The sequence below is a fragment of the Camarhynchus parvulus genome, chromosome 1, assembly GCF_901933205.1.
Source record: "Camarhynchus parvulus chromosome 1, STF_HiC, whole genome shotgun sequence".
Taxonomy (NCBI): domain Eukaryota; kingdom Metazoa; phylum Chordata; class Aves; order Passeriformes; family Thraupidae; genus Camarhynchus; species Camarhynchus parvulus.
The window spans coordinates 42,740,643-42,768,308 of record NC_044571.1 but is presented as its reverse complement, the minus strand read 5'-3'; the positions used below and the strand labels follow the sequence as shown (position 1 = coordinate 42,768,308).

General features: G+C 34.9%; 1 protein-coding gene across 1 annotated transcript in view; it reads left to right on the top strand.

Annotated features, from left to right (window-relative positions):
• The window catches only part of GPC5 (glypican 5), a 576,628-nt gene that overhangs the window by 291,330 nt on the left and 257,632 nt on the right, over positions 1 to 27,666 (top strand). The window contains exon 7 of the mRNA XM_030958608.1: positions 13,697 to 13,859. Coding sequence (XP_030814468.1) covers positions 13,697 to 13,859 — 163 coding nt within the window. The remainder of the gene's footprint in view (positions 1 to 13,696; positions 13,860 to 27,666) is intronic.

The following is a 27,666-nucleotide window of genomic DNA, read 5'->3' as shown; positions in this document are numbered from 1 at the left end:
GAATAGGAGTTTGCGGTATTTCCCCAATTAGTTGCTCTGTATGAGAGAAAATAAAATACAATAATATCTCAAAGGAATTCAATATATTTTTGCACTTCTTTAGAATGCTGATTCATCTAGTTCTGATGTTGGATTGTTGAAACACTTTGTGTGAAATATTTTTGATACAAAGAAAAGAATTGAAAGCTTACTGTCACTGTGCTAAAAAATGCATAAAAGCTTGCCATAAAAATTTGTATTAAGTGTAAGGAAAATTAATTTAAATAGCTTTTTAATTTACTCTCAAAAATTTTTAAATAGTTTCTCTGTATCTTTGAAACAGTAGGAAGACTGACATCAAATGGCTGACATTTATTTTATTTCCTTCCTTGCTGGTTCATTCCTTCACCAGACTTTGAAGGAAGAGATTATCACACCCTCTTGAAAGGACTTAGTATCCTATTACTTCATGGCTACAGTTTTTGAAGTTAATTTCTAAGGTTTCTTATTTTCACTTTGTTGTTTTAAATGGCTGCCTTCTCCCTCCATTTTCTGCAGGACAGCAGTTTGTGCCACAATGAGCTTTTAGTGAAAGAATCCAGGCAGGAAAAAATTTAACCTTCTTTGGAATATTTAGCATCATGTAATGCTCTTCCAAAATCAGCAATGCATATGTCCATACATCCTTGCATGATTTGTTTTAGGATGAGATCAGGCTTTTGATGGTGCTTGTTTCTTTCCATTGACTCTAAAAGCTCTGGTGACTCTATAAGGTAACTAGTGCCACTTAAATATCCTGGAGGTGTTCAAGTTGAATAGAAATGTCATACAGTGGGGGGAAAATAAAAAAGTAAACTTGCACAAGTTTTTTTGTTGTTGGTTTGGTTGCAGTTGTTTGACAGGCCGGTTGGTTGGTGGGTTGGGATTTTTTTGCAAAACTGTGTATCAGCAAAGAGTCTGACTTTTGACTTTAATAAACATCTTACAGATAACTTTAGGCTGAGATGAATTACCCACTGGACTTGCCTGTCTTTCTGCAGAGACAGATGCCTAAGTTTAGATTTCTAAAGCTACATGAAATGAGTCCCACCCTAACAGCTGAAAAGATGTGTAAGCAGTTTTTCTGACTTGTGGGATCCCTCAGCCTTCACCTTATTCATTAGTTTAAGCCTACCCTTGGACATCTGTGAAGAGCTCAGATAATGTATTTCCTAGATGGTAGTTCTTTTAAATGTTACCCATTTTCTACTTGTTTTGGGTGTTTTCTTAATAACCAACTACATGAGAATTTCTGAGTTCTAAATAAGAGGAACACGCATTCGATTTGTGTGTTAATGAATAGTCTTGCTGGATTAAGCCTGTTTTTATGCACTGTTCATGGAGAGTTTAGGGTTTCTATTGATATCTTCCCTGTAGCAATGAGAGAAGATGGGTGATTATGAATAAGGAGCACAATGGCAATATTTAATAACTGTGAGCACATGTGCTAACACAATACAATGTACTGATGAAAAAGTACTCTGATTTCCACAGTAATCAAAACTGTCTGTAATCTATGCAATATTCATTTCACTTTAAAAAGAAAATGGTCCTTTTATGTCTTCAGATAACCTAAACAATAAAATAGTTATTAAAATGGAAATCTTGAGTTTGCATGTGCATATAAAAGGATTCAGAAAAGACAGACTAATATACCTGGAACTTTTGTGTGTGCTAGCTATAGGAATATGTGTGGCTTTATAAATATTTATACATGGTTCAAAGCCATCTGTCAACAATTAAAATATATGTCACGTTTAATAACATAGTCTGCATAGATTAGGATTACTATAATTAGACTTTTACGCACATATTACAGCTGCAAAATGTATGAGCCAGGCTTTCTCAGGAATTTCAAAAAAGGCTTCTTCTATTTTATAATATTCTCCATGGTACTTGATTGCATCTGAATAAGTAATGCTGCAGAGAAATGGCATAGGCAGCTACTTGAACTTGAAGCTAGCTTTTCTGAGAAAAGTTGTAATTTTATCACACATACAAAGACCCAATGGGATCTAAAGAATTGTTCTAGCAAATCTTTCTGAGAAGACTCTGATTGTAAATGGTCCACTTCTTTATGCACCAAGAAACCTGTTCTCAAGTAACGTACATGTCTGCTCCTCGACCACTTTCGTATTTCAAGGATGCCTTAATTCTCTTGAAGATTTTGAAAAACAGGCATGATGCATTTTGACAAGACTAGGCAATGGGAACTATTTTAAGAATAGTTTGGAGGCAAAGAAGATTTAAAAACACAGTCCTTCATATATGATATCTCAATTTATGCAAAGCAGCCTTACTACACAAATATAACCAGAGAAGTATAGTTATACAGAAATCATGAAAAGAAATGACAACTTGAGAATGGGGACAAGGAGCAAATTCTGTGGCAGGAAGGCCTTGTTTTAACCTCATTAAGAATTCACTTGTCTTTTGGAGAGTGCTGGCACGCAGTCTCAGTGACTGGAGAAATTGTTGCATAAATTATGTAATAGAGCTTATACTGTCATTCTGCCTGAAGGATATATTCTGAAAACTAAGAGTATATATTGGACCTTAAGAAAAACTTGGTAAATAATGCAGAAGATTCTGGATCCATGTTTTTTCTGTGGTATGTTTTGTGGCAATCTCTTATTCTAGGATAGGGCCAAACAAAGTCACAGATAAGGACTGGAGATACGCTTTTGTGATTGATACTTGGTCTCACTAATATAAGGAGATTCCTGGCTATAAGTTATATTAGTTATATTAAGGTTCTGCATATTATATTTTGTATTGTGTGGGGAGGAGGAAGGAGAGATGGGACATGACAATATTTTTGAACAGAAAATCCCTCCACACAAACAGACAACATTGGTATGGTCTGTTATGAGATAAATGAATACTGAAGGATTTTGTTTCGTACTGAGTTCTGCATTAAATTTTTTAGGTGTCTACTGTCATATCATATTCTAGATCAATTTAGAATGCTCTGATTTAAGGAAAAAGTATATATGCAGCTACTGAAGAGGGAAATCTATTTTTAGTGTTTCAATTTTTTGAGTATATGGGACCATTTTTCACTTGCATTATCTATAGAGCAATGCCTAATGCAAAAGTAAAGGCTTCCTTCTATTTTATTTTTGGATTTAATTTGCTTTCAAATGTTGCTAGAAGCATACTAGTTTTATGAAGTTACACAATATTGGCTTTGCTGTCAGCTTAATCTTCATGAATTTTACACAGCAGATGTTGCTTTTCCTCACTCACTCAAGTCCACTGATGTGAGGGCTAGAAATGTCACCAAGCAGAAGACAAAAGTAGCTTTATCATGCTGCTGCTGGATAAGGGAAAGCAGCATGTTAGTCAGCACTGCTGGTGGGTCCCCTCCACTGACTGTCTACTGAATTCCATTCTCTGAAATCAGTTCACTGGATAAATCACCAATTTATTCACTCACAATAGGGTAGCAAAAAGAAATGTACCTCTAACAGTATAGTCACAATTTTGGTCATGATGGCATCACAGATTATTTCAATGCAGCTTTTCCTATAATGTCTTCTGAATGGCCCTCCAGAAGAAATGTCAAGTAGCATATTCTTATAAAGTGAAAAGTGTTCCAGAAGGTCCTTCTTCCAAATGGCTTAATATTATGCCCTTTCACTTGCAGAACTGTGAAGTATAAGAAGAAGTCAAAACCTGAAATAGCCTGTCTGTGATTTTCATTATCTATCATGAAGTTTAATTTACTTCAGCTCTAACATCAGACTTCTGTTTCTACTGATAATAAGAAACTAGGGTTTACAGATTATTAACTCTTAAGTAAAAAGCTGTGTCAAAGGAGTAAAATGAAGCTTATGTGTTACTTTTGTAGACATAAGCTCCAAATTGCCACAGACTGGAAATACACAGGTGGAAAACTGATGTAGTATAGATAATTTGCTGTAGAACCCATTTATAACTTATTTTTCAGTAGCAACTTAATAAAAACATGTTGAACCATGGAATAAACTTTATTCTTAAAAAATAAAATTGAACACTTACATTTTGCTAATGCCATCATTTTTATTTCTAAGTAATAGCCAGACTAATAAGAGATTGATGTTACTATGAGAAATCAGTGCATGATAATGAGTTAATGATCATGTACTCATGTCCATAATGTCCGCATATACGAATCTTGCAGGTTGGTGAATTCTCTTTTGTGGAGACATTAGTTGTTATTTTTTTGGGTTTGGATTAAAGGTATTTGAGATAGTAATTTATGTTTGGATTTAAGAGTTTATTATTTTTTATTAGTAAAATTGTTTTACTATTGTGAGTTTGGTAGTTTTCATTAGAAGGCACAAAATAGTTAACAATCTTTTGTTGCAAGGTTTTTTAAGACTAAACTTTTTAATTAAGAATTAGCACTTAGATTATTTTCTTTTTTAACTCAACTGATTTCAAAGAGCTTGCAATGCGGACTTTTCTGCTTAATTACAAAATGCTGCTCAAATTGATGAAGAAGAAGGAAGAAGCATGAAGAAGAAACTTAGGACAATGCTTTGTGTTTTCTATTTTGTTTCTATTTACAACATATTAAAAATCTTAAAACTTACATTTTTTACCTAGTGATACACTTACACTACTCTCTATAATTTATTTCGCACTTTTGTGGATTCTAGTCTATCTTGAAGTCTAAGAAACTTTCTCTATGAATGAGAGTCAAAGTCAGTGCTCCCCTGGGTGTCAGGGTACTTCAGAGCAGACAGAGAAATATTCCCGGTGCCCTGGGTTTCCATACTCTTCCATTCCCCAGCTTCACTGATATGCATTGGTTTCTTATTTTATTTGAAAAACTGTCCTGTGTAATGATAGTCATGAGATTATTGAAACTGGCTGTAATTCTGATTAATTCTCCGTATGTTTTTCCAAGTTCTAGTTGTTAGCACTGAAAATGTTTGCTTTGAAACTTTCTTTGAGAAAATTTAATTCTTAAGTTGTATTCAGCATTTTTCCTCACAAATAATTTGATTTTTTTTCTTGCTGTTTATATAGAGAGAGAACATACAGAGAAACAGTGAATTTTATATTTATAGCATCTAGATAAATGGTTGGGATCCCACTGTGCTTTTATCCACTTGGCCTTGTTGTGCTATGAGCTGTGTTGTTACCAAACAAAAATTGCACTGCCTGGCTAAAAAAATTAAGAATCCTCTTGGTAAACTTTTTTGTTATTTCTTTTCTATAAATCTGTTTGGACTCCAGCCTTTGCTTAGCTGAATAACTCCCAGCTTTAACTAGCATTATGGTTCAATTGCATGTGCTCAGATGCTGGAACCCTTCCAGCTGCTCGGTGTTCCTTGGCCTCCAGCAGTTGCTTGAGAAGGTCTTCTCCAAATTCTCTATCACTTTTGTCTCTCTGCCCCAGATACTCTAGGTCATATCAAAAAGCACTAAACAATGATCTTCCCAAAACTGAATCAAACTTCTAACTACTGAAGACTTTAGACACTTCACCTACATAAAAACATGTCAATTTTTTGACATCTGCACTGAGGTGTATGATTCTGAAGCCCAACCCCACCCAAAATCCTGGCTCTGTTTGTTCAAATGAGTTTTATCTGATCAGAGTATGCCGTGTTATTTAAATCAATCCTTTTACTTTTTTTTTGTTATACCTCATTAATCGTTCATTAAAGCACTAGATATTAAGCTGTCTAGTGATTCACATATTCTGTTCTGGAAAGGCATAATTTCAGTCTACTATTAGGACCAAAGAAAATGCGCTAATATGTGTCATATATGTCTATCTATATCATCCCTTGCCAAGGAAGAAAGGTCCAAAAATTCAGATAAGGATAAGATAAAGGATAAAATTATTTTAAAATTATATGAAAAATTATTTGTAATATCTACTGGAAGGGGTTATAACCAATAAACTTCAAACAACTAAGAGGAAAGAGATGAACAGAAAAGAATAGTTACAAAAAAAAAACCAAGCATATGCATGGATGACTGAAACAGGCTAAGAATATTAGTCTCTAAACATTAATCATATAAAATGTGACCTTTTTCTGATATTTCAGCTATTAGACAGAAATACAAGTACATGCTATTGTTGCGGGGTTTAGTTTTGCTCTCATTTGTTATCTCAGAAATGTCTAACTCATTCACTTAATTTTCTGAGGATGATTTAAACCTGCAGTGAAATGTTAGCAAGATATACATTTTTATGGATGGAAATACGTAAATATTTTTAAACAAATCAAGTTGATAGTGTGCATAACGGTGGTGGCAGGGATTGCACCAAGGGATAAGAGCCAAGCTTTTCCTCTTGTACTCACTCTGAACCAGTAACAACAGGAAAGAAAAGTAATTGCTCATGACAGAACTCAAGTGGGAACCTGAGTTGGTGGGTTTAAGTTGTAAAATGCAATCCCAGATACAAAGCAAGATTTCTATACATGAAAAAATTAGAAAAAGGTTATTTGTGAATGGACAATTCCATTTAGGAGCTGTATCTATATTACTAAGTAAAAAGAGGAAAAAGGGTGAGAGCACACTGCTCCACATCTCCAGTGATTACAAACAGCCTCTTAATAAGTGATTTACCTTAGGGAGGACTGGTTGGTGAACAGATGCGAGTTAGAAAGACTGAGAATTCAGTGTCTATCACTGTACCTTATTGCCTGGTTCTCTTTTATTTGGCACTGTAGGCATCCCAAAAAACCTGCAGAATAACCATATCCAGGCTGCCTATTCAGAACAGTCTGTAGACTATGCTAAGGCTCAAATTGGGGTCAAGCATTTTTGTGGGGAGTGCTAGTTAGGTCAATTCAACTTTGTGATGGTCAGGAAGCATGCTAGGGATGGAACAAAATGTACACTGTGAACCCATAGTCCCACTGTGAGGAATTGTACCTTCAATGAAAATCGCTAGTCATTGCTACCTAATTTAGCAATTAGCTGTCTTTGAAAATTTTGTTCTCTTACTAAGTGGTTTTGAATGCTACATAAATAACTACTGAGAAGGATTTTGAAGTAGTCGTGTAATAATAAGCTGGGGTGATTCTTATTTTTGCTATTCAGGCAGCAACTGATTTGATCCTGAGGTAGTAAAGGTATGTCAAGAAAGCACAAAGAGTAGGTTAAAACTGTGTTGTGCAGTGCTGGTGCTCAGCCACATTTCTAATTTTTGCAGTTCAGTAAGCAGAATGAATGTCTATTTCTTTCTTTGCTCAGCTGAGTTAGCTTGGACTCGAGAGAAGTATTGTGTTACTTCCCTCAGAAATTCAGGCTACTGGTGATTTTATGGAGAAGAATGAGTTTTCAGGCTTGAAACACAGAGTTGTAGCTCTAGATCTAGGCAGGAAACAGTGGGTTTGACATAGCAATGTATACATTGCTTGTACTTAGTATCATCTCAAAGGTATAAAGGCTATAGCTGATTAGAAATCTCATCCTCTTTTTGAAAATATCATCAAAAAAAAAAAGAAAGGAGGTGATGTACTTATGTACTTCACACAAAAATACATATTTTTTGTGTGAAGTACATAAGTACATAAGTTTTTTAATATTTTTTTTTCAATTAAAAAAAAATCCCCACAGGGCACTCATTATTCATAAGGGATTATGAATTCTCATACTAGTGATCTAAATACCAGTCTCCGATATAAGCCGATATAAGGATTTCTAATTTGGAATGCACAGTTTTGTTAAGGAAATGAAACCCTGCAGGACATTCTGGTTTACAGGTGTATGAATAATTTTTTTTAGAGATCACCAAAGGAAATTCTGATTTCTAAGTATTAACATATGTAATGCTAAGCAGAGGTAAAAAAATTAGCAGTTTATTCCTCACATTTGAAAGAGTTCAAGGAAGTAAGACTTCTAGAAATAATTCTTCTGGATTTGACTTGATTAGCTAAATTGGATTCACTGCTGAGCTAATTTAAGATACCCTCCAAAAGTACTTATGATGTGTACATCAATGAAAGAGAGGAAGTACTATGACTGAGCTTAGTTCCCACTGAACTGCAATAGAGCATCAAGATATTTTCATTGAAATACAATACAATAAAATTTATAGAAAGTCCATATTTCCCATTAAGGTCTATGATGTAGAATAAGTGAATAGCATACTAGATTTTTAAATCACATCTGTTTCAATCATGTGAATGTAAATTTTATTGCCTTTCAGTGTACATCATTCATTAGACATTGTCCTTGTTTCAGAAGGGATAGAGTTAATTTTCTTCCTAGCAGCTGGTATTATGCTGTGTTTTGGATTTAGGGCAAGAATAATGTTACTAATACAGTAACATTTTAATTGTTGTTGAGCAGTCCTTACTCTGTCAAGGACTTTTTGTCTTCTCTTGCTGCCCTGCCAGCGAGCAGGGTTGGAGGTGTGCAATAAGATGGGAGGGGACACAGATGTGACAGCTGAGCCCAAATGACCCGAGTTATCCCTTACCATACAAAATCACACAAAGAATATAAACTGGGGAGAGCTGGCCAGGGGCTAGTGATCCACTGAGGTCATCAGTCAGTGGGTGGTGAGAAATTGCATTGTGCATTGCTTGTTTTGTACATTCTTTCATCATCGTCACTATTATTATTTGCCATTCCTTTTATGTCCTGCTACAATGTTTTTATCTCAACCCATGAGTTTTACCATTTTTCTGATTCTCTCCCTCATCCCACTGAGGGGAAGTGAGTGAATGGCTGTCTGGTGTTCCTGCTGAGATAAACAACAGGGATTAAATCACTTGTAACTTCCTGCAAGCAGAAAAATGCAAAACAGAGTACACTCTTGCCATTTTGGATTTACTTCTATGAATTAATACATTTTTGAGAGATAGAAGGGACTATTTCAGTTTTTTACTTTAACCTCATACATACCATGTCCTTGAACTTCTGAATTAATTCATGCTTTAAGACCAAAACCTATGTGAACCAGGAAAGAAACCAATCAACAACAACAACAACAAAACAAACAAAAAACAAACAAACAAACAAACAAACCCAACAAAAGCCCAAATAAACCAAACCAAACTAAAAAATCCCCCTTACCCCAGCTGTTGATAATTATTGTTAATTATTGAAAAACTATTTTTATATAGACCAACCTGAATGTTTTTACATGTATGATTTCTGTAGCATAGATTTTTTAAAATTCACTTTGAATATTTAAATAAAAAATATTATTTATTTGCCATTTTCATATGCTTTAGCCTGCCAAATCTGTTAAATCTGTATTTTCCATATAGGCACTTCCAAAGCTTATAAGGCTGGTTAAATCTTGAGATCAAGGGTTTTCTGAGTGTACTATAGGATGAGCTCTGTGGCTAAAACAAAAGGATTTTTGGTTCCATTTTAATCACTGTAATGGAATTCACTTCTGGGCCATCCTTTCTGAACAAAGACAATGAGAATGGGATTTAGGAGTAATATAACACCCCTAATCTGACTTAGTATTCCTATTTCTGTCCCCAAAGATATCCTATTAAAATCTTTGGCTAGAACACTGCTCTGGGTAATTCATATTCTGCTGGCTACACAGGACACCCACAATTAATTTACGAAACAGAATATTTTGTCTTTTAATATGCATGTAATACAATATTTAGACTTGCAAATTTACTTTTGTCTGTATTTTATTGTAGCATGTAGTTTTAAAATTCACTCAATTGCCTCGCTTGCCAGTTGAGATTTTCTTAGTTTGTCACTTTTTTTTGTTATTCAGTAGTTCTCCAGTTCCTGTGGCAATAAAACATTTATCATTACCAGTTGGTTTTTCATTTTGCTTTCCAGATCATCAATAAAAGTCTCAAATAATCTTGAAAGATTACAACGCCCTATAGGATTGTACAATAATCATACATCCTTAGTGATAATTTTCCTAATTATGCTTAGACTCTGAGATTTGTTGAGAAGCTTCAAGAACCCTCATAAGGTGCCTTTGTAGCTGCTGCAGGCAGTTCATTTTCTTACTGAAATGTTACAGAGCAGAGTCATATATTTACAGAACCTTGCAAGTACTTTAATACAACAATGTAACTTCTGTAACGCAAATATTTCCATTCTAAAATGTGAAATGTCACAAAATTTATTAATGGTACTTTTTGGTATTATAACCTTGTTCTGAATTGCTTTTGGGTCAAAGAAAGCATTTCACTAAGCCATCAGTACTGGTCCTGAGAGGTATTTTGGCAACTGAGCACTAAAAGATCTAAGGGGGAGGCCAAACTTCCCAAACCTATGTAGGGAAGCTGTGAAGCTGAAGACTCCCAAGGACCTTTCAGTTGATTTACACCCAAATCATTCCCCCATGCACATATACCATAGTAGTGGTGCACAAATTTTCTGGGAAAATAAAGCGCCACTAGCAGAGGGCATGCTTTTGATACCAAAGTCTTAGTTCAATAAACTTCCATCAACATTAAGAACCAGCAAATCTGTAATATTGGTGTATCTACTGCAGTCTCAGAACAGTGGTGAATTAAGCCTTGCCATAACTCATTCAATTAAACACAGTTGCCAAGAGTATTTGCTGCCTCTTTAATTGAAATTGAAAGACAATAATGTGTGATTCAACTCATGGGGTTTGTGGTCTCAGGGTTTTTGAGACAAAAAATTGATGGAATGGAATAACTTTTAGACAAAATAAAAAGAAAAGAAACTATTACACCACAACACAGTAGGAAAACAGTCATTTTGCTTTTTGGAGGGGCAGATAGTATAGAGCTAGTAACCCTGCTCATTCAGCTGAAAGACCCAGAAAGTATATACAACAAAATTTTCCAGTTAGAATATGTACTTATTTTCCTCTTAAAGAATAGCTTTTATAAAGTGCAGCAGAAGAGAACAATTCTTCTAAACAACTTTTATCTTTATTTATAATGTGAATCAATTTAGCTTTGAAGCACTACATGGATTTCTGTTTAATAAAGAATTTATACTAGATCCAAGTCTTGCTTAGTAGACGACCAGCACTGAGACTTGTGAACTTATATGGAAACAATATTTCTTCTTGTACATTTAAGGAGACTGAGTTGAGAATAACAAAGTCCAAATAACAAATGAGCTTAATCATTATTTAATTTCTACTATTTCAAGCAGAGTGAAAGGTTTGAAAAAAGTCAGAGTATTTTTCAATACTGAACCTACCTTTAAAGCAATTAAATGGGATCATCTGTATTTTTAGGTTTGTAGTCATAAGTCAATAATGCATAATAATGAAAAGGAAGAAAAAGAGAGGAAAGAGAAATAAATAAGTTGTGCTGAAATTTAAAGAAGCAACAAAATATAAAATGCTATTAAGCAATATATTTCTAAGACTCAGACAGAGATATAGAGGAGGATGCATGTTCTCTGGCTGAAAAAATGTGTGTGTGTATATATATATATATATATATATATATATAAAGACACACACAGATAGATGTGTATATATATATATATATATATATATATATATGTATATACACACACCAGATATATATTGTATATATGGTATATATGTATATGGCATATTGTTGAAAATTTGGCAACACGTTTTGTTTGAAAAACTGTCTTGCTGGCAGTTCCTGTCCATGTTTATGCCACAGATCTCAGGGATAGGGTACCTTATCATACAACTGGCCCTGGGAATGTGTCACAATATGAATTGGGGTGAAAAAGAAGTGTGCTCTTTAACTGAGTGTAGTTCATTAAACAGTCTGTGTTTTGTTTCAATAAATACTGTTTTGTAGAAGTATGGCATGCATTACACAATGAGCAGGGAGCAGAGCTGCAGCACCAAGGAGCTTTTTTTCCTCTCAGCTAGGTAGTTTGTCTTTCAGGTAGCATATAAATGTCTAATAAAACTTTTGAATTAAAAGTGCTGCATAAATTGGCTCTGCTAATTCAGTGGTGAGTGGCATTCTCCTGTTCTAACACAGAGGAGCAAGTGGATTTTATGGAAGCATTGAGATTTATCTGAATGATCTCATTGCAGTAGTGATTAAAATATTTTTTGTTGGGCACTGTGCAGCACTTAAGAGATCCTAGTCTGGGAAGTGACTCCATAATCGGAAAATAAACTCAGTATATAGGTTGAAAATGTGAACCCAGTATCTTGTTAAACAACAAAGCAAACACATTTTTGAAGGTATAAAACAACTGAGTCTAACTAATTAGTATCGTCTTTAAGGAAAAAGTACAATCTGATTATTAAATTAAAGAATCTGAGACAGTGAGCTTTTGGCCAGTATAAAGGAGTCTTCCTAGATTAAAGAATGAAAAATGTACAAACCTGTAAACTGGCATTTGGATGAGATGAGGTGATAAGAATTATTAACATTTGTAGGAAGCTGGGTTTTTATAGGTTATGATGTTCATATTTATCTGACAGATAAACTGAACTGAATCTGAATGGGGAAGAGGGCACATTGTTTGTCTGTATATGACAATTGTACCACCTCATATTTAAATACTGTATGACAGCACTTGTGCATTTGATAAATGAGAGACATTAACATTATTCAGAAGACTGCTCAGCACTGCTCAACAGAGTGGAGAAATGTTTTAAACAGATCTCTACTGCTTTCTTATAAACCATGCAGATATCATCGGCCATCTCTATAGTGAGAAATAAAAAGGAGCCAGAGAACAATCTTATTTACTGGGACCAAATAATCTACACTTCTTAGGCCAGTACCAGCTACCCCTTTGTTTTATTTTACCTCACTTTTATTAGTTCTACCCAAGTAATGCCTGGATGTCCTTTGGAAATAGTTCTCTCCATGCCTCTGAATGTACAAGTTTGGTCTGCTGTTCCTTGGTCAAGCATTTGATATAATCCCAACACTTTAATTTTTCTTCAGCTTCTACCACATATCTGTATGACACACCCAGAGCAGAAAAGTGTGTTTTGGATTCACCAATATAGAACTGCAACACAGCTCTCACACTATTTCAGATATTTCAAATGTGAAAAATTCACATAAAACAATAAATATATCTTAAGTGTCTGTAGACACTACATGGGTTTTAAAAGATCCAGGTCCAGCTGTTAAGTAGCACAGATGCTGTCTGCTCTAAGTGGACCTATAAGAAAGAGGCAACAAACATTTTAGTGGGGTCTGCTGTGGTAGAAATAAGGGCAATGGTTTTAAACTGAAGAAGATATGATTTTGACCACATATAAGGAAGAAGTTTTTTGTAATGAGGGTGGTGAGAGACTGGAACAAGTTTCGCAGGAAAGTGGTAGATGACCCAGCCCTGGAAATATTCAGAATCAGGTTGGGTTGGGGCTCTAAGCAACCTGATCTAGTTGAAGCTATCCCTGCTCATCGCAGGAGGATTTGCCTTTAAAGATGTCTTACAACCCAAACTTTTCTATGATTCTATGTACTTAACCATTCCACTTGGCCTCTGGGCAAGAAATTGGTGCCTGATTCTCTCATATATTATTTTCTTATATAGTGATAAAGATATTTTGTGGGTTTTTAATTAAAACTAAACTATACATCTCCAAATCTCCAAATCTCCATATCTCTGTAAGTCAGGGTTAAAAAAATTGAAAAATAAAAAAAAATCAAAATTCTCATTCTGTCAATCCTGAAATTTCCATTTCAAATCAGGTAATTACTAGGGACATAGATGAAATTTTGGGTACTCTCTGAAGCTGTCCACATGTACTGCTAACTTGCACCCTATATCTTGTCTTCAGCTGTTGCAGGGCAAATCATTTCCAAAATATGACAAATGGGATCTCCAACAAACAGGCAGTGGTGGAGGTGTAGATGAACAAATCAGTGGTGATTGTGATGATGAAGATGGTTGTGGAGGATCTGGAAGCGGAGAATTCAAAAGAGTCCTGAAAATAACAGACTGTAAGTCCATGATTCTGTTTACATGCATTTAAATGAATTACATGCATTTAAAGAGTGAATTGGTATGCTTTCCACTAATACATGCCACTGAATTATCTCAGAAAATATGTGAAAAGTTGCCTGTGTAGCCCTCCAAGGTTTACAGAAATAGGCCTGCAATTACAGGATTTCTGTGAGCATGGTTTCAAGGAATATCAATTTTATCATAACACATGTTAAAATACACTTGGCACAATACAGACTTAACACAGTATTTTTGTCAAATAGTAGGTATAAAGTGACATGTCCCTCTGAGTTATTAAATTAACACAAGAGATTTGGCAGTTAAAAAGAGAAACTGTACTAATTTTTGATGGAACTGTGGCAAACCATGAGGTTTAGTCCAGGTAGCTGCATTTCATGGAAAACTATTGGAACCAATGTACTAAAGCACTCAACAATAATGCCACTGCTGTTTCTTATGCATCTTTCCACTTTTCTTAAAGTCTTATTTTTATGTAGTTTGGGGTCTTATTTGGTTGCATTGTATTTTTGTTTTGTTTATTCTCTGAAACACATTTGTAATAATTTTCATTAAAAATCCTGTGGCTATGCACTTGATAGTCGTAGAACTCTAACCATAAGCAACGTAAATTACTACTTGTCTGAATCAGGACATTTTCCAGCATGTCTTATTTCTCTTCTTATTTCTCTTCCAGTTTAGAAATATAGGCAGAGAGGTAGCAATAGATGTTTTTTTTTCATCTACACTCTATTTCTCCATTTTGATTTTTTCCTGCATTTTGCATTATCTATATTCATTGAATTTGAGGGATGCTGCATGTTTTCGGGCTTAGATGTGAACCCCAGGTCCTTTTTAACTTGACAGTAAAGAGGCAATTAAAATTGTGGCTATAGAGAACATGTAGTTTCCCATTTCTTTTTGAACTGCTGGAAAAATGTGACAAAACATTCTGGGGCATGCCTTAACAATTCAGTTTGGAATCAGCCTAAGATCTTCTTGCACTGACACTTAATCTATATATTTTCAAGTCCTACTAGAAGTCTAGATGGGATTTTGACCAATATCCAAAAAAGTTTGGACACTTACTTCCATAGCGTGCCCTTGGAGGTTTAACTTTGGAGAAAGAAGTTAGGAGTTCAAATATTTAAAACCAGATGTTCTTTGTAATACTGCATATATCTTATATCTATTTGATAATGACACACTGTGGTATTGAAGTACTGTAAAATAGTCTTAGAATGTGACTAGAGCTATTAAGAAAGTATTAAATGACAAAAGAATTTCAAGAACAGTATATTTCATTTCACTCTCTTCTACTGCATTAGAATTTTCTTAATATTGATATATTCAGTGCAATCTTTTCAAAATGTCAAAATTATAATTAGCCTTCATATCCTCTTTTATACTACATCTTTTAAATTGCTAGAATTATAAGCTGTGTGCTAGGCATAGTGAAGTTTGCATGTAATTCTGTTTCATTTGAACATTTTCTAAGATATTATAGAGCAAAAATATGAACCCATACTATACGATATTTTGACTTGTGCATAAATCTTGAGCTACTAGTACCTTCCATGAGCTGTTGTGATTTCATGGATTTATGCTGGCATGCATTTTCTTTTTAGAATTCAACTTAAAAGTTGTCTTTAATGTGTACCAGAAAGAGTCCTACTTTGTTCTGGGGTATCAGATATGGGCTGTCCAACAGAACAGTTAAAACATTCCATTTTGTAGAATTTTATTACAATATAGATCAAGATTTTTTTTTTCCAGAAATCACTTGAGTTTTTAAGTATACGTTAAAATGTATGTTTAAGATAAATGAAACAGGTATTTGAAAAATTCTTCTATTGCATCACTGATATATGAGTAGGACTTTGGGAATTTAAAGTTAGATTTAAAGTAGAAATCAATATATTTTAGTAAGAAAAAAAATATATCTTCTCACGATTTAAGATTTTATGTGAGGAATTAAAGTTGAAAAAATATAAACATAAGAATTTAGGCTTATATTTTTAATATCTATAGTTTACATATACTTATGCAACATATATAATTTTGTGTAATTTTCTTAGCTTTGGATGACTGGTATCAATTAAAAGCTAAGTAAGATTTTATACTCCTTGATTTTAAACTGAAGAGATAGATTCACTATGATGATATTGCTCACAGCAATGTATCTTGAGAAGTATTTATATATACTTGAAAAGTATGTCTGAATTTCAGGCAAGCCTACGAGTTGACCACAGTAAATTTGATCCCCAGCACTAGCTTCTCTACAGAGTCACAAATATAGTATTTTTTTTTCCTTATCAAAATCTTTCTGCATTCTTTTACTTCTGGACAACTTTGCTTTCTCTCATAACCAGCCAGGAAAGAAAAGGGGATTGCTGTGTATTTTTTTCCATAATTGAGTCTGAGGTCCTAGCCATAGCCCAAGGTCTCTTTTTAGTAACTTCTGCAGACATTTTCACCAAGGAGATAATCCTGTCTGCTACAAATTAATGATCTTAATAAGCTATTAAAGAATGATACAGAACCAGCACCTTTTATTACATTGCTGTGTATAAAAATAAAGACACATCCACCTTTTTTTTGATGCCATGTCATTGCCTTTTGGATGTGTGTCTGATACTCAGAGCCAGAAGGAACAGAGAGGAAGGGAGGGAGTATACTTTTGCCAAACAAACTTGTACCAATTTTATGTGTACGTGTAGCTTGTGAGGTGGAAGATTCCTTGTTTCCACATTCAGTGCTAGAGATGTAAGAATTTATCTCATTTGGCGCTGAAGACTGACAAATGTGTGGTGACAGCCTTTGGGCTTTAGAAGGCCAGTGAAGAGATCTGGTATTTGTAATATAGAAATGATAGCCTTGTATTACAAAAATGTTTAAAATGTGTTATATTTTGAAAAAATATAGTTTTTCAAAAGAATCCAGTTTTTCAAAATCTAGATTTCAAACAGTCCAATCATTATATTATATTTAATGCTTGAAAGTGCTACAATTGCACTGACTGGTTTGCTCTTTCGAAAGTACTTTTGAAATATGGTAAATCATGCAGCTATTTGAAGAAATGGTACTAGAAAGGATAGTGTACTTTAAATGTATAAAATAAACAGTAGTATAAAGTCTTGACACTTCATTTGCTAGTTTTATTCTCCTCTAACCTGGGAGCTCCCACAGGACTATTTCATGCGTCACAATGAATTACCTCTTTGAAACCCCCTGCGGAATGCAGCAGTAATAACAACAAATACTTATCACCTACATATTGATTTGAATCTGTTTTCAAATAGCTCTGTGAGGAGGGGCCAATCCCAATATCACTCCACTGAGGTTCTCAATACCATCTATCAAAATTCTCATAATACTTCTAGCAAGACCACCGATTCACTGAAAAGTGCTCTACCACTTGTTTGTCTTTCTTTGCTCATTTTAACATGCAACACACATGCTTCTATACTGCAGCCAGAGCTCTCCTAGTGATCTCCCTGATCTCAGGGCTCAAATATTCAGAAATATCGAGGATATCTTTGTGCTTAAGATATATATGGGCAAACCTTGTCTCCCACTTTTTTTTTTTAATTGACCTGATATTCATCCTCTTTGAAGAAAGAAGTCTCCTAAATGTTTTATTTCTCAGGCTTCTTAACCTGTGGATTATTACTTTTTTTGTTCAAATCATGCTGGAGAGGTAAAATGCCTTGGAAGAGGCTTTATGTTTTGATCTCTATATAAATAAACCAGTCTATGTCTCTTGCCTGACATTACACTGCATTCTCAAGTCTCAAATGTCCTTTCTCCTCTTTCTGCTCCTTCATCCACTTCAGTATAGTTGCTTTTCTCATTGTTAAATCTGATTCTGGCGGCATATTCTGGGACCAAAACTACTTAAAGCTGGCAATAAAATCTCCATTATGATGTTTGCCATCTGTTAAATTCTTTTTAACTCTCATCTACATTCTGTTACCTCAGTAAAGTAAGACATCCCTTATGTCTGAGTAGGATTTCAGGTTTTATTTACACACAAGAGTATTCTTCCTAATTCCTAAATGTTAATGTGAGGTGTTATTCAGATGTCTTTGGAAGGGCTACATGACTTCACTGTTCATAGTTCACTCAGTTCAGAACATGTCAATTCTATTAAAAATGAATAAGAAAAAGAAAAGTTCTTGCTGTGAATGCCACGTTTCGTCTAAATATTGCAATAATAAATTTTAACAATAACATTCTCACAGGCCATTGTTAATTGAGAGGCCGGGGGATCTCACCCTTTTCACATAAAGACTATCATAATCTGAGCTCTTTTCTCTCATAGCTCTTGTCTTTTGTGGAGCTGAAAATCTTTTGAAGAGAAAGATTTATTGCAGTTAGTATGTTCCTGTGAAAAATTTGCATTTCCAGAATTAGTAAATACTAAGCAAGAAGATACATATTGTCAACACATATGAAGTTCAAAGATTTTTCTGTGTGCATGATCAAGAATTGGCACAAAAATAAGTGATGATATAAATTATTGAAGCATAAACAAAGACAAAGGATGAACGAGTACCAAAGATTTCCACCAAAAAAAAGAAAAATTCCCCAAACCACTTTTGCGTTCTTAAGCATAGACCTTCACCAGCCAGTGAAGTTTGAACAGGTAAAGTTGCCAGATGTAAAACAACATGAAGCACTGTGGTGGGTTGACAGGTGCCAAGCCCAAACTGCACAGCACTGTGGGGGCTGCTATGGGAAAATGAACTCCAGCTCAGACAGAACCAATACTTGCAGTGAGAGAAAAACCAAAAGGATTCCACTTAAAATGCCTTTGAAAAACTGAGGAAAGTTACAATACAATTTTCTTATGCAGTATTTTGCAAAAAGGTGTGACCTGCATAATGATATTATGCATTTGAAAAAAGACAATATTTCAAATTTTGATTGCTTTCTATTTAAAGAGTATCATCTCTCTCTCTCAGCATGTTGTCTCATGAGTCAACATTTGTACTTTTTGACTGATTAATTTAACCTGAGTAATGGATTGAAACTGTACTGTCAGGATGGACTGTTAATTCGAAAACAAATAAGGGGAAGGGTTATGTAAAATTTGCTGAGGGAATTTACACAGAGACCAAAATTAAGTCAGATAATATAAAAATTCGTATTTTGCAGCAGTGTATTTTTTTGCCTTGTATTAATATGTTACATTGACATGAAGATTTTTATGACAGCAGCTATCACACACAAACAAAGCAGCACAATTGCTCTTCAAAGGTTTTAAGTTATCATGAAGTGTTTAATGAGCACACTCACTGGTCTAAAGCAGCCCATCAGAGCAGTGAATTATTACAAACAACCTGCATTAATAACATGGGGTTATATTTTGCTGGGAATTTCTTTATAATAATACCACTAATTCTGAAGTTACCAGAAATCTGGAGTCTTTTACTACATGTATTATTTCACTGAACAAATGTATAAATATTTATAATGTACAAATGTATAAATATTTTCACTTGCGGTTACCAGTAAAGAAACAAATTTCTGGCAAAGTGCTAATGTTTATTGCTTTCTCATCCATTCTATAATATTTCCCGATGAAAACTAATAAGATAACAGGTGTCATAGCTACTTATCAGGATTAAGAATGTCCGAAATGCTTTTTTATTTCCAAAGCAGTAGAATCCAAGTAGCCAGTGCCACTCTTACAAAAGTGCTATTGTACAGCACCTACCTGTTGAAAAAATTCTGGTTTATTACTTATTACTAGTTTTTAAAAACTTCCAAAATCCACTTCCTGCCTACTGCTTTATGCCTCCCAAACTTGAGGACAGAAGATATACTCCAGCATGTCCTTCTCTGCTCTGGATTCTCCTGTGAAGAGAGGAAAAAAAAAAGAACAAAAAATTATAAATAAAATACTATATTTATATATAAAGATTATAACTCTTCAAGAGCTCCTTTTTGGAAATATCAGAGAAATACAGAATATGGTATTGTGTGATCAAGGTATCATACAGGTTGTGTATCATCTGAACTGGTAAGCTATGCATCAGAATAAAGTTGATATCTTTGTGGAGATAGACACTTTATGTGGTAATGCATTAATAAAAGAGTAATTTATCATTCTGGAGAGCACTAAGGTTCCAATTAACTCCTCTCCATGGATTTATGCATTTTCTTCTAACTTTTCACCAGCATGGACATCCTTCAGGCTATTTCCTTGGACAGACAGAGGGGAAAAACCCAGAATTCTTGTGATCAGTCTTCCAGATATGTAAACACTTCAAAGTTTTCAATCAACAAGTTACATACTGATTGAAGAATTAATACACCATTTCCTTATTTCACCTAAATTTTATGTCAAAAAGCACAGAAGCAATTACAGAGGTAAAGAAAACCAAGTACAGATATAGTCCTTGCTTAAATTGACCTGACCGTGAATGTCAAGTTTCCTACTGTGGACTACAAGATTTAATTCTGAATGGTACTGTTAAGAAAGGTGGAGAGTAAAAACACCTTCTGCGTGGAAGTTTTTGCCCTACATAAGGCAAGGCTGTATTCCCTCTTTCAAAACGGGGTGGATTGTTTTGTGAGTTTTCTCATTTCCTACTCCTCCTCTACAAGGATTTTTCAGACATATCTCAAACACAAATTGCCAGCTAGAAGCAAAATTTTGAGATGGGGAATACAAACATATTTTCTTGATAGATTTGTAAGGTTAAAAAAAGCCGACATTGAATTTTTTAAAATGCATCAAGAACAATCACTAAATGCCACTTCTTCTAGCTAAGCAAGAAATGGTTAACCATATCCATTCCACAAACACAGAATAAAATCTGACTATAAATGCAAATGGTTTATGTGATAACATAGAATTTGTGTTATTTATTAATCCAACCCCCTGAAATGAGCCAGTGGCAAACCAGTTAAGGCTAATCCTTCAAAAAGCAGCATGCTATCCAAAGTACATTGTTTCCTACCTTTACCTACTGTAAGTGTCTCTCTCTGGCGCAGACTCTTTAGTCATTTGGATAGAGTAGGAGATAATAATCAGGCAAAGTCTCTACAGCTATGATTAAAGCCATTCATCTGGCAGATAGACTAAAATCAGAATAACCGCTTCACCAATGTCTGACCTGAACTTAGTTTTTTTTTTTTCCTAAAACAACTTCTAAAGTTTTATGATTCATCCTCTTAACAGAGAAGAACTTTGAAAATTTCATCAAGGGAACAATTCTTAAAAAAATGAGTGTACCATCTTTTGGGTTTTTTTCCATACTAGACAATAATATTCTTTATCTATTCTATATTAGGTTATGGACTATTTATTTTTGCATGTGCATCTGATACATGCAAAATCAAGCCAAAATACACTGCTAGTTTATGCAAAGTATGGTTAATTTGAAAAGAATAAGGCTAATTTGTTAGGTTTGAAATTAGTTCTGATTGACTTTATTCTGAGTAGGCGTCATTTCACTGACTTCATATGAGTTTGTATTTTCCAGAGAGACCACATAATAAGTTTAGATGGAGTTAAAAATTTCTAATTGTATTTTTAAAGGCATTACCTTCTAATAATACCACTATTTCTGAAGTTAGCAGAAATGTGGAGCCTTGTAATGCATGCAATATTTAATTGAACCAATTTCATTATTAGATTTTAATATTTTCTGACTAGTCATTGATTATAATTCAATAAATGAATAAATATTCATTATTTGTTAATGTGTTCTTTGAAATGTGTTTCATAATAATGTATGAAGGATATGAAGAGAAAAATTGTTTATAATTCTTGATCCCTGTATTCTAACCACCTTTACTGCTTTATCAAATACTTCCATTAATTCAGTGGATGAGAATTTATAATGTTTTCCTTTATACAAAACAAAAATGAGCAGGTATTTTGCTGCAAAAATACATTCCTTTTAATTAATTGTATTTTAAATCAATCCCTTTCTCTAAGTAGTGATGTCTAATCCTCAAAGACATGAGAGTTTTTACTTCAAAAAAGCCCTCAAAAGTCAATGCATTTTTAAAGAACAGACCTTTTGAATAGTCACTTTCATCTCCAGTTGCCCTTATGACTGATTTTATTGTGCCTAGGAGATCTTTCTATAAGAAATCCTTCATAATTCTGAAGTGTTCTTTTTAAATCTGTCTATGTTTTAATTTTTTTTTTTTGGCAGAAGGAGGGGAAGAGCAGCATCTCACTCTTGATGTTCCATTTCCCATACTACCTGTGATAGCTTTTATTATCCACCATGGATGATTCTTTGACTCTTCTGGTTTACTTCTACTCTACTGACCAAAAGCCTCAAAATGAGTTGTCCTTTATTTTTTTTCTTTTTCTAGAAATTAACTGGTTTTATTTATTTGAGTAAGAGAATATATAAAGCTAATCTCTGTAGTTTGAAACTATTATATTCTAGTAACAATTCCCTTAAATGATCATATTAACTACTTCAAGTTTACAGTAAAAATGCTGCTTGTTACCATCCAAAATCTAAACATGAATATTGGAGGCAGCTATAGCCTACCATGTATTTAATTTTTTTCCTTAGTATGCAATCCTACTTTAATAACAATAGATACAGAGACAGGATTTTTTGTCATGAGCTAAAAAATTTAGACTTCTTTTATAGTCACTGTAAAGAAATTAACACGTATCACTGAAAATGAGTGGGCACATGAGGGCATAGTTCATTAGGCCTTTAAGCATGTCTGTTGAGAATTGTGCCCTACAATCCTTATTTCTCTCAACTGACTCTAAAGGGACAAGCTTTAGTACCTTTAGTACAGATACCTCAAGTTAGAAAATGCCTTCCCAAAGTTAGGTTCTTTTGCATTCACTCTGGTTCTGACTCAATATTGATTTTTATTTTTAGATAAGGGTTAAATATCTTTAAATGTACTTCACAGTCTTATTGTCAGTATCACTAATTACTTCTTGCAATAAAAAATAGAGGGGGTACTTGCAAACACAACTAATAAGACCTGTAAAACAGAATTCATGTTGTCTCAAAGCTCTAGTTTGCTGGGAGAAGAAATCATTCCTGTTCTCCATCATCTGGAATGTAGAAAATGGCTAGTGGTGTAAAAAGAATTGGGAATGTCTGTAAATTCCATGGTGTGTTTTGTTATCAAACGGTCTTGGTATCTTTTTTACCTGTTTCTCCTTTTAGATTTTGAACACTAAAGTAAATGTAAAAATACAACAACACAAAACTTTCATAGCCATTACATGCATAAGAAATTACTTCACTAAATCAAAAAGGAATTTTAAAACACTTTTAAAATCTACTTATGAAAGAATCTGTCCTTTTTCAGAGTTGTGAATGACTTCAGACTGTTATCTTTCTATTTCTTAGACAGACTGTAACCATGATAAATGTCACACTTTGATTTACTCAAAGGTGATTTATAGTCAAAGGTAGCTCTTCGGCCTGTCATGCATCTCCAGGCTTTATTATATTCTTTTAGAAAATCAAAGTGTGTGTGATCTCCTGAGAGTTCCCTTTGCAACCTGTGCAGAGACTTAAATTAGATTAGTTTCATATTTGTGTCTTCCACTATTAATGATTATAACTCCAATGCCTTGACTAATCTGCTTCTCAGTAATTCATGCTCAAACCATTTGCTAATTTTTAAATAAAAGAGAATCAATTAATTTTTGTTTGCTACAGAAACTTAGAGTTATCTTTTTTTTTCCCCCCCAAGAAACAATGTATTGCAGATATAAGCCTAAGAAAGATCTAGATCCTAAAATCTGCAAAACTTGTGTGAACATATACATATATATATATATACATATACACACACTTATATAAATAATCAGAAGTTCTGTAAAAAAGAGTGAAAGTGTTCAAAATACTCAGTTATCACCTGTATTCTGTAAAATAACGTATCTGGAAGACAGCAAGTGGACTTCTGTTTTTCTTTTGTTATTTTGAAGGGAAGTGGTGAGGTATAATTCCAATCTGGTTCACGATTGTGATGTCTCATTTCTACAAGCAGTCTGATAATAGGCACTTATACTAAGTTTCCAGAATTAAATGTATGGAAAAGTTTTTTGCAAGGCTGTGTGGAAAAGATTTTGCAAGGCAGAAACTATAGCAGATAGCTAATTGGAGAGGTGGGCCTCTGTTGCTTAGGCATGCTGTCATTTCAGCAGGTTATTTCAGGAGTCCATTTCTCTATGTTGTCACTGGTTTATTTTGATTCTATGAACTGTTTTTCCAGTGCTCATGGCAGAAGCTAGCTCAGATTGATTAAACCTTACACGCTAGATACCTACATTTAGATAATTTAAACTGGACATAAATTCCAGTTGTTGGGTTTTCAAAGGTTAGCTAACAAGAACAACTTTCCCAGATATTGGCCAGTAGCAGTAAGGTTAGACATGCTTAACTTTAGTTATTTTCCCTATTTAGAGCCCCATTAAGCAGACACTTCTCAAGGCCAGTAGATGTGCTTAAGGAAGGGAAAAATCTGCTTCATTGTGATATGCTGAAAGAGAAGGTTACGCCACAGCTCAATAACCACAGACTTCATCAAAGCATCCTTTGTGGAACCATGTAGTCACTACCATTTTTTATGTCAAGCCCATTACGTCTCTGAAACATGGATCTTTTCTCCCTTTTTGATTCTTTTCTCAAGTTTTTGCTGCCTGCAGTCATCTCCAGGTAAATGCTTTTACAGCACAAACTGAATTCAGGGCCTCCTGAGTAGCTGCTGTGTTTCTCATACAGGCATATGATGTGGGTTTGTTATAAACATAGAGAGACCATATAGAAAGATAGGTCAGATTTCTAGAAAGGGCATGAAATATTTGTTTTTATTTTATTATCACTAATGCCCTAAGGATTATGGACATTGGTCAACCAATGTCATTTTAATTCAGGGCCAAAACGTCTGTGAGACCTGGCCTGGAGAAGCAAAAATGTAGCCTTGAGAACAGGGATAAGATGAAATAAAATGTCTAAGAATAAGAAACTACCAAAGAGGATTTTTTGGAGGAAAATGTTTGATTGAGACGTCTGAATGAGAACAAGTCTGAATAGAGGAGGATGTAAGACAGAAATGCAGAAATGTGCTTGTACACTACCTTTACCACATCTCTTCCACCATTTTTCATTTTTTTCCCCAGTGTTCACAGTCTAAAGTAGAAATGCTCATAAATGTAAGTCAGCATCTCTGAGGCTAAAGAGTAAATCCTGTGATCAGCTTTGGGATGTGAGAAACACAGTTTATGGCACTTGCACAGCTGATAGTGATGTAGAAAGTATAGTATTCTTAAGAGAATCTTATGGATTGTAACAGTGACATTTGCAAAATATGTCAGTTGCTAGAGTGGAGACAGCTAGCTGTTAAAAAAAACCTATTTCTGAAATGTCAGGGAGCAAAACCAGATTGTGGGAGTTGTTCTAAAAGGAAGTAGCTACATATGAACGAAATAGCTGCAAAATAATGATTTACTACATATTGTGTTGTTGCCTTACATATATAAACACAGTCATTAGCAAAAAAAAAAGATTAAAAGGAAGGAACTATTAGGTATTTCCTAATAAAATTGTTCATCAAAAACTAGTTATAGAGAAAAATATTGATCATATGCTATGACTTGCAGAAGACCTTGAGATTTATTAAAACATTTATTGTTTGTTAAGGGTTTACTAATTAAAAGTGCACATCAGGGATTTTGCGTTCAACAACTGAAAATGCCTACTCATATATTTAAATTAACTGAATGATAATAAAGAACTTGAATAAGTTTGTTTCCAGGTTACAATTTGCTTCTCTCTGGTAGTTCCAAGACTTAGACGCATAAGACACACCTCAAATACAGGCAAATTAAGAGTACGGACCATCATTTGCCAATTAATTTAGCTGAGAAGGTGGTATGTGCTGCCCATCTTGCCCATCCTCTGGAGCTGTAACTCTCCTAGCCACTATAGCTGAACCACAGATGATGCTCTTTAATACAGACCAAAACTTCAAGGCAAACTGAATGTGCTTCTGCTATATATTAATATAGATTTGCAGGGTTGATTGGGTTGGTTGCCAGATAGCTACTCAGCTGTTCTCTAACTCCCTGTCCTCAACAAATGATAAAAAATAGTGTGATAAGACAAAAACTTTCTTGTGTCAAGATAAAATCAGAAAGATCACTTACCAATTAACATCCCAAAAATAAAAAGACTCAACTTGAAGAAAGTTAATTCCTTGCCAATTAAAATAGAGTCAGATGGCAAAAACCAAACAGCCTTCACCCCCATCACACTCTTCTTTTCAATCTATGTTACTGCTTAATTCCCAGCTCCTTTGCCTCCTTCTGGCACTGGGTGTTGCAGGGGTGACAAGGAAAAGGGATTGCTCACAGCCTGTCCATAACAGCACCTTTCTGCTGCCTTTTCTCCTCACATTTTCTTCCCTGTGCTGTGGGGGGATAGAATGTAAGAAAATATAGTGCAGAAGGTAATCTCACCCCTGAGGAGTTGCAGCTGTACTAATCACCAAAGACTAAGAAGAGGTCTGCCCTTAACAGGCCACAGCTGTGTCCAGTGAGGATGAGCACTAAAAAAAGAGTGAGTTAGGTCGTTGAGAAGCAATGTGGAGATTTTTGGCTGTGCTGTGCTGTGCTGTGCAGAAGAAGTCATTGCTGCGAGGAGCTGCCTATGAGATGTCATTGAGAAGGTATGGGAGCTTTGCAATAAGATGACAACACTGCCAGCATGGGTCCTCTCCAAAAGCTGCAGCTTCCTTCAGGGCACATCCACCTGCTCCAATACGAAGCCCTTCTCAGGCTGCAGTGTGATAATCAACTCCTCTCTAAGTGCTGCAGGGGAGTCTCTGCTGTGGTGCCTGGAGCACCTCTTCCCTCTCCTTCTTCTCTTACTTTGGTGTTCAGAAGGTTGTTTCTCTCAGTTTCTCTTGTCCTTTTCAGTGATAAGCAGAATTTTACCCTTTTTAAAATACATTTTCCCTGGGCCACCAGAGTCCTGATTGGTGGGGCTAAGCCATGCCCTGGATGGATCTGTTGAATCCCACTGCAAATGCCTGTGTCAGGCATGAGGCATCCCAGTCTCTCCTCACAGATGCCACCCCTACAGCCCCCACTGCCAGCACTGGGCACGCACACCCAGTGCAACTGCACATTGGGCACTGGTGTGTCAGATAACACAGGGCAGTTCTGTCTTTACCAAGAGGGAATCACCCTTGGAAGTAGGGCCAAGGGGACTGGCTGAGGTTAATCACTTGCTGAGGTCATGAGCTGTGAGCTCTTTGGCCAGTCCTGTGGGCTCAGCTGAGAGCTGCACACACAGGCAGTGGTTTGGCCTGTCGAGGGCAGGATGTGGTTTTTTTTCTAGGTTACCAAGTATTTGCTTGTAGATCTGCTTATGCATGCTCAGGACTTCAGCTGCCTGTGCTCCTGTACCAACTATTTTGATAGAGTCAGGATTAGGTCCTTTGAGACAGTCACAAACTATCAAAATCCCAGCGGCTTTCCATTGTGGAAAATGGCCCTGTGATTGATAACCTGATACTGGTGTTAACAACTTCCACAAAGAAGGGAAAAATTCAACAGATAATAGAAAAAATGTAACTTCTCACGACCCGCATTCAGAACCTGTGTGACCTTCAGGCTCTTATGTGTAGACTGAGGAAGTTGCTGCTTCTGCTTCTCAAGATTCACTTATTTGAATGCATTTAGCAAGACATGTGATGCATAATGACACAGAATATATCATAGAAAGGGAAAATATAATATATAATTAAAGAGATTCTGATTAAAAGCTGTGAGTTCAGTAACATTTT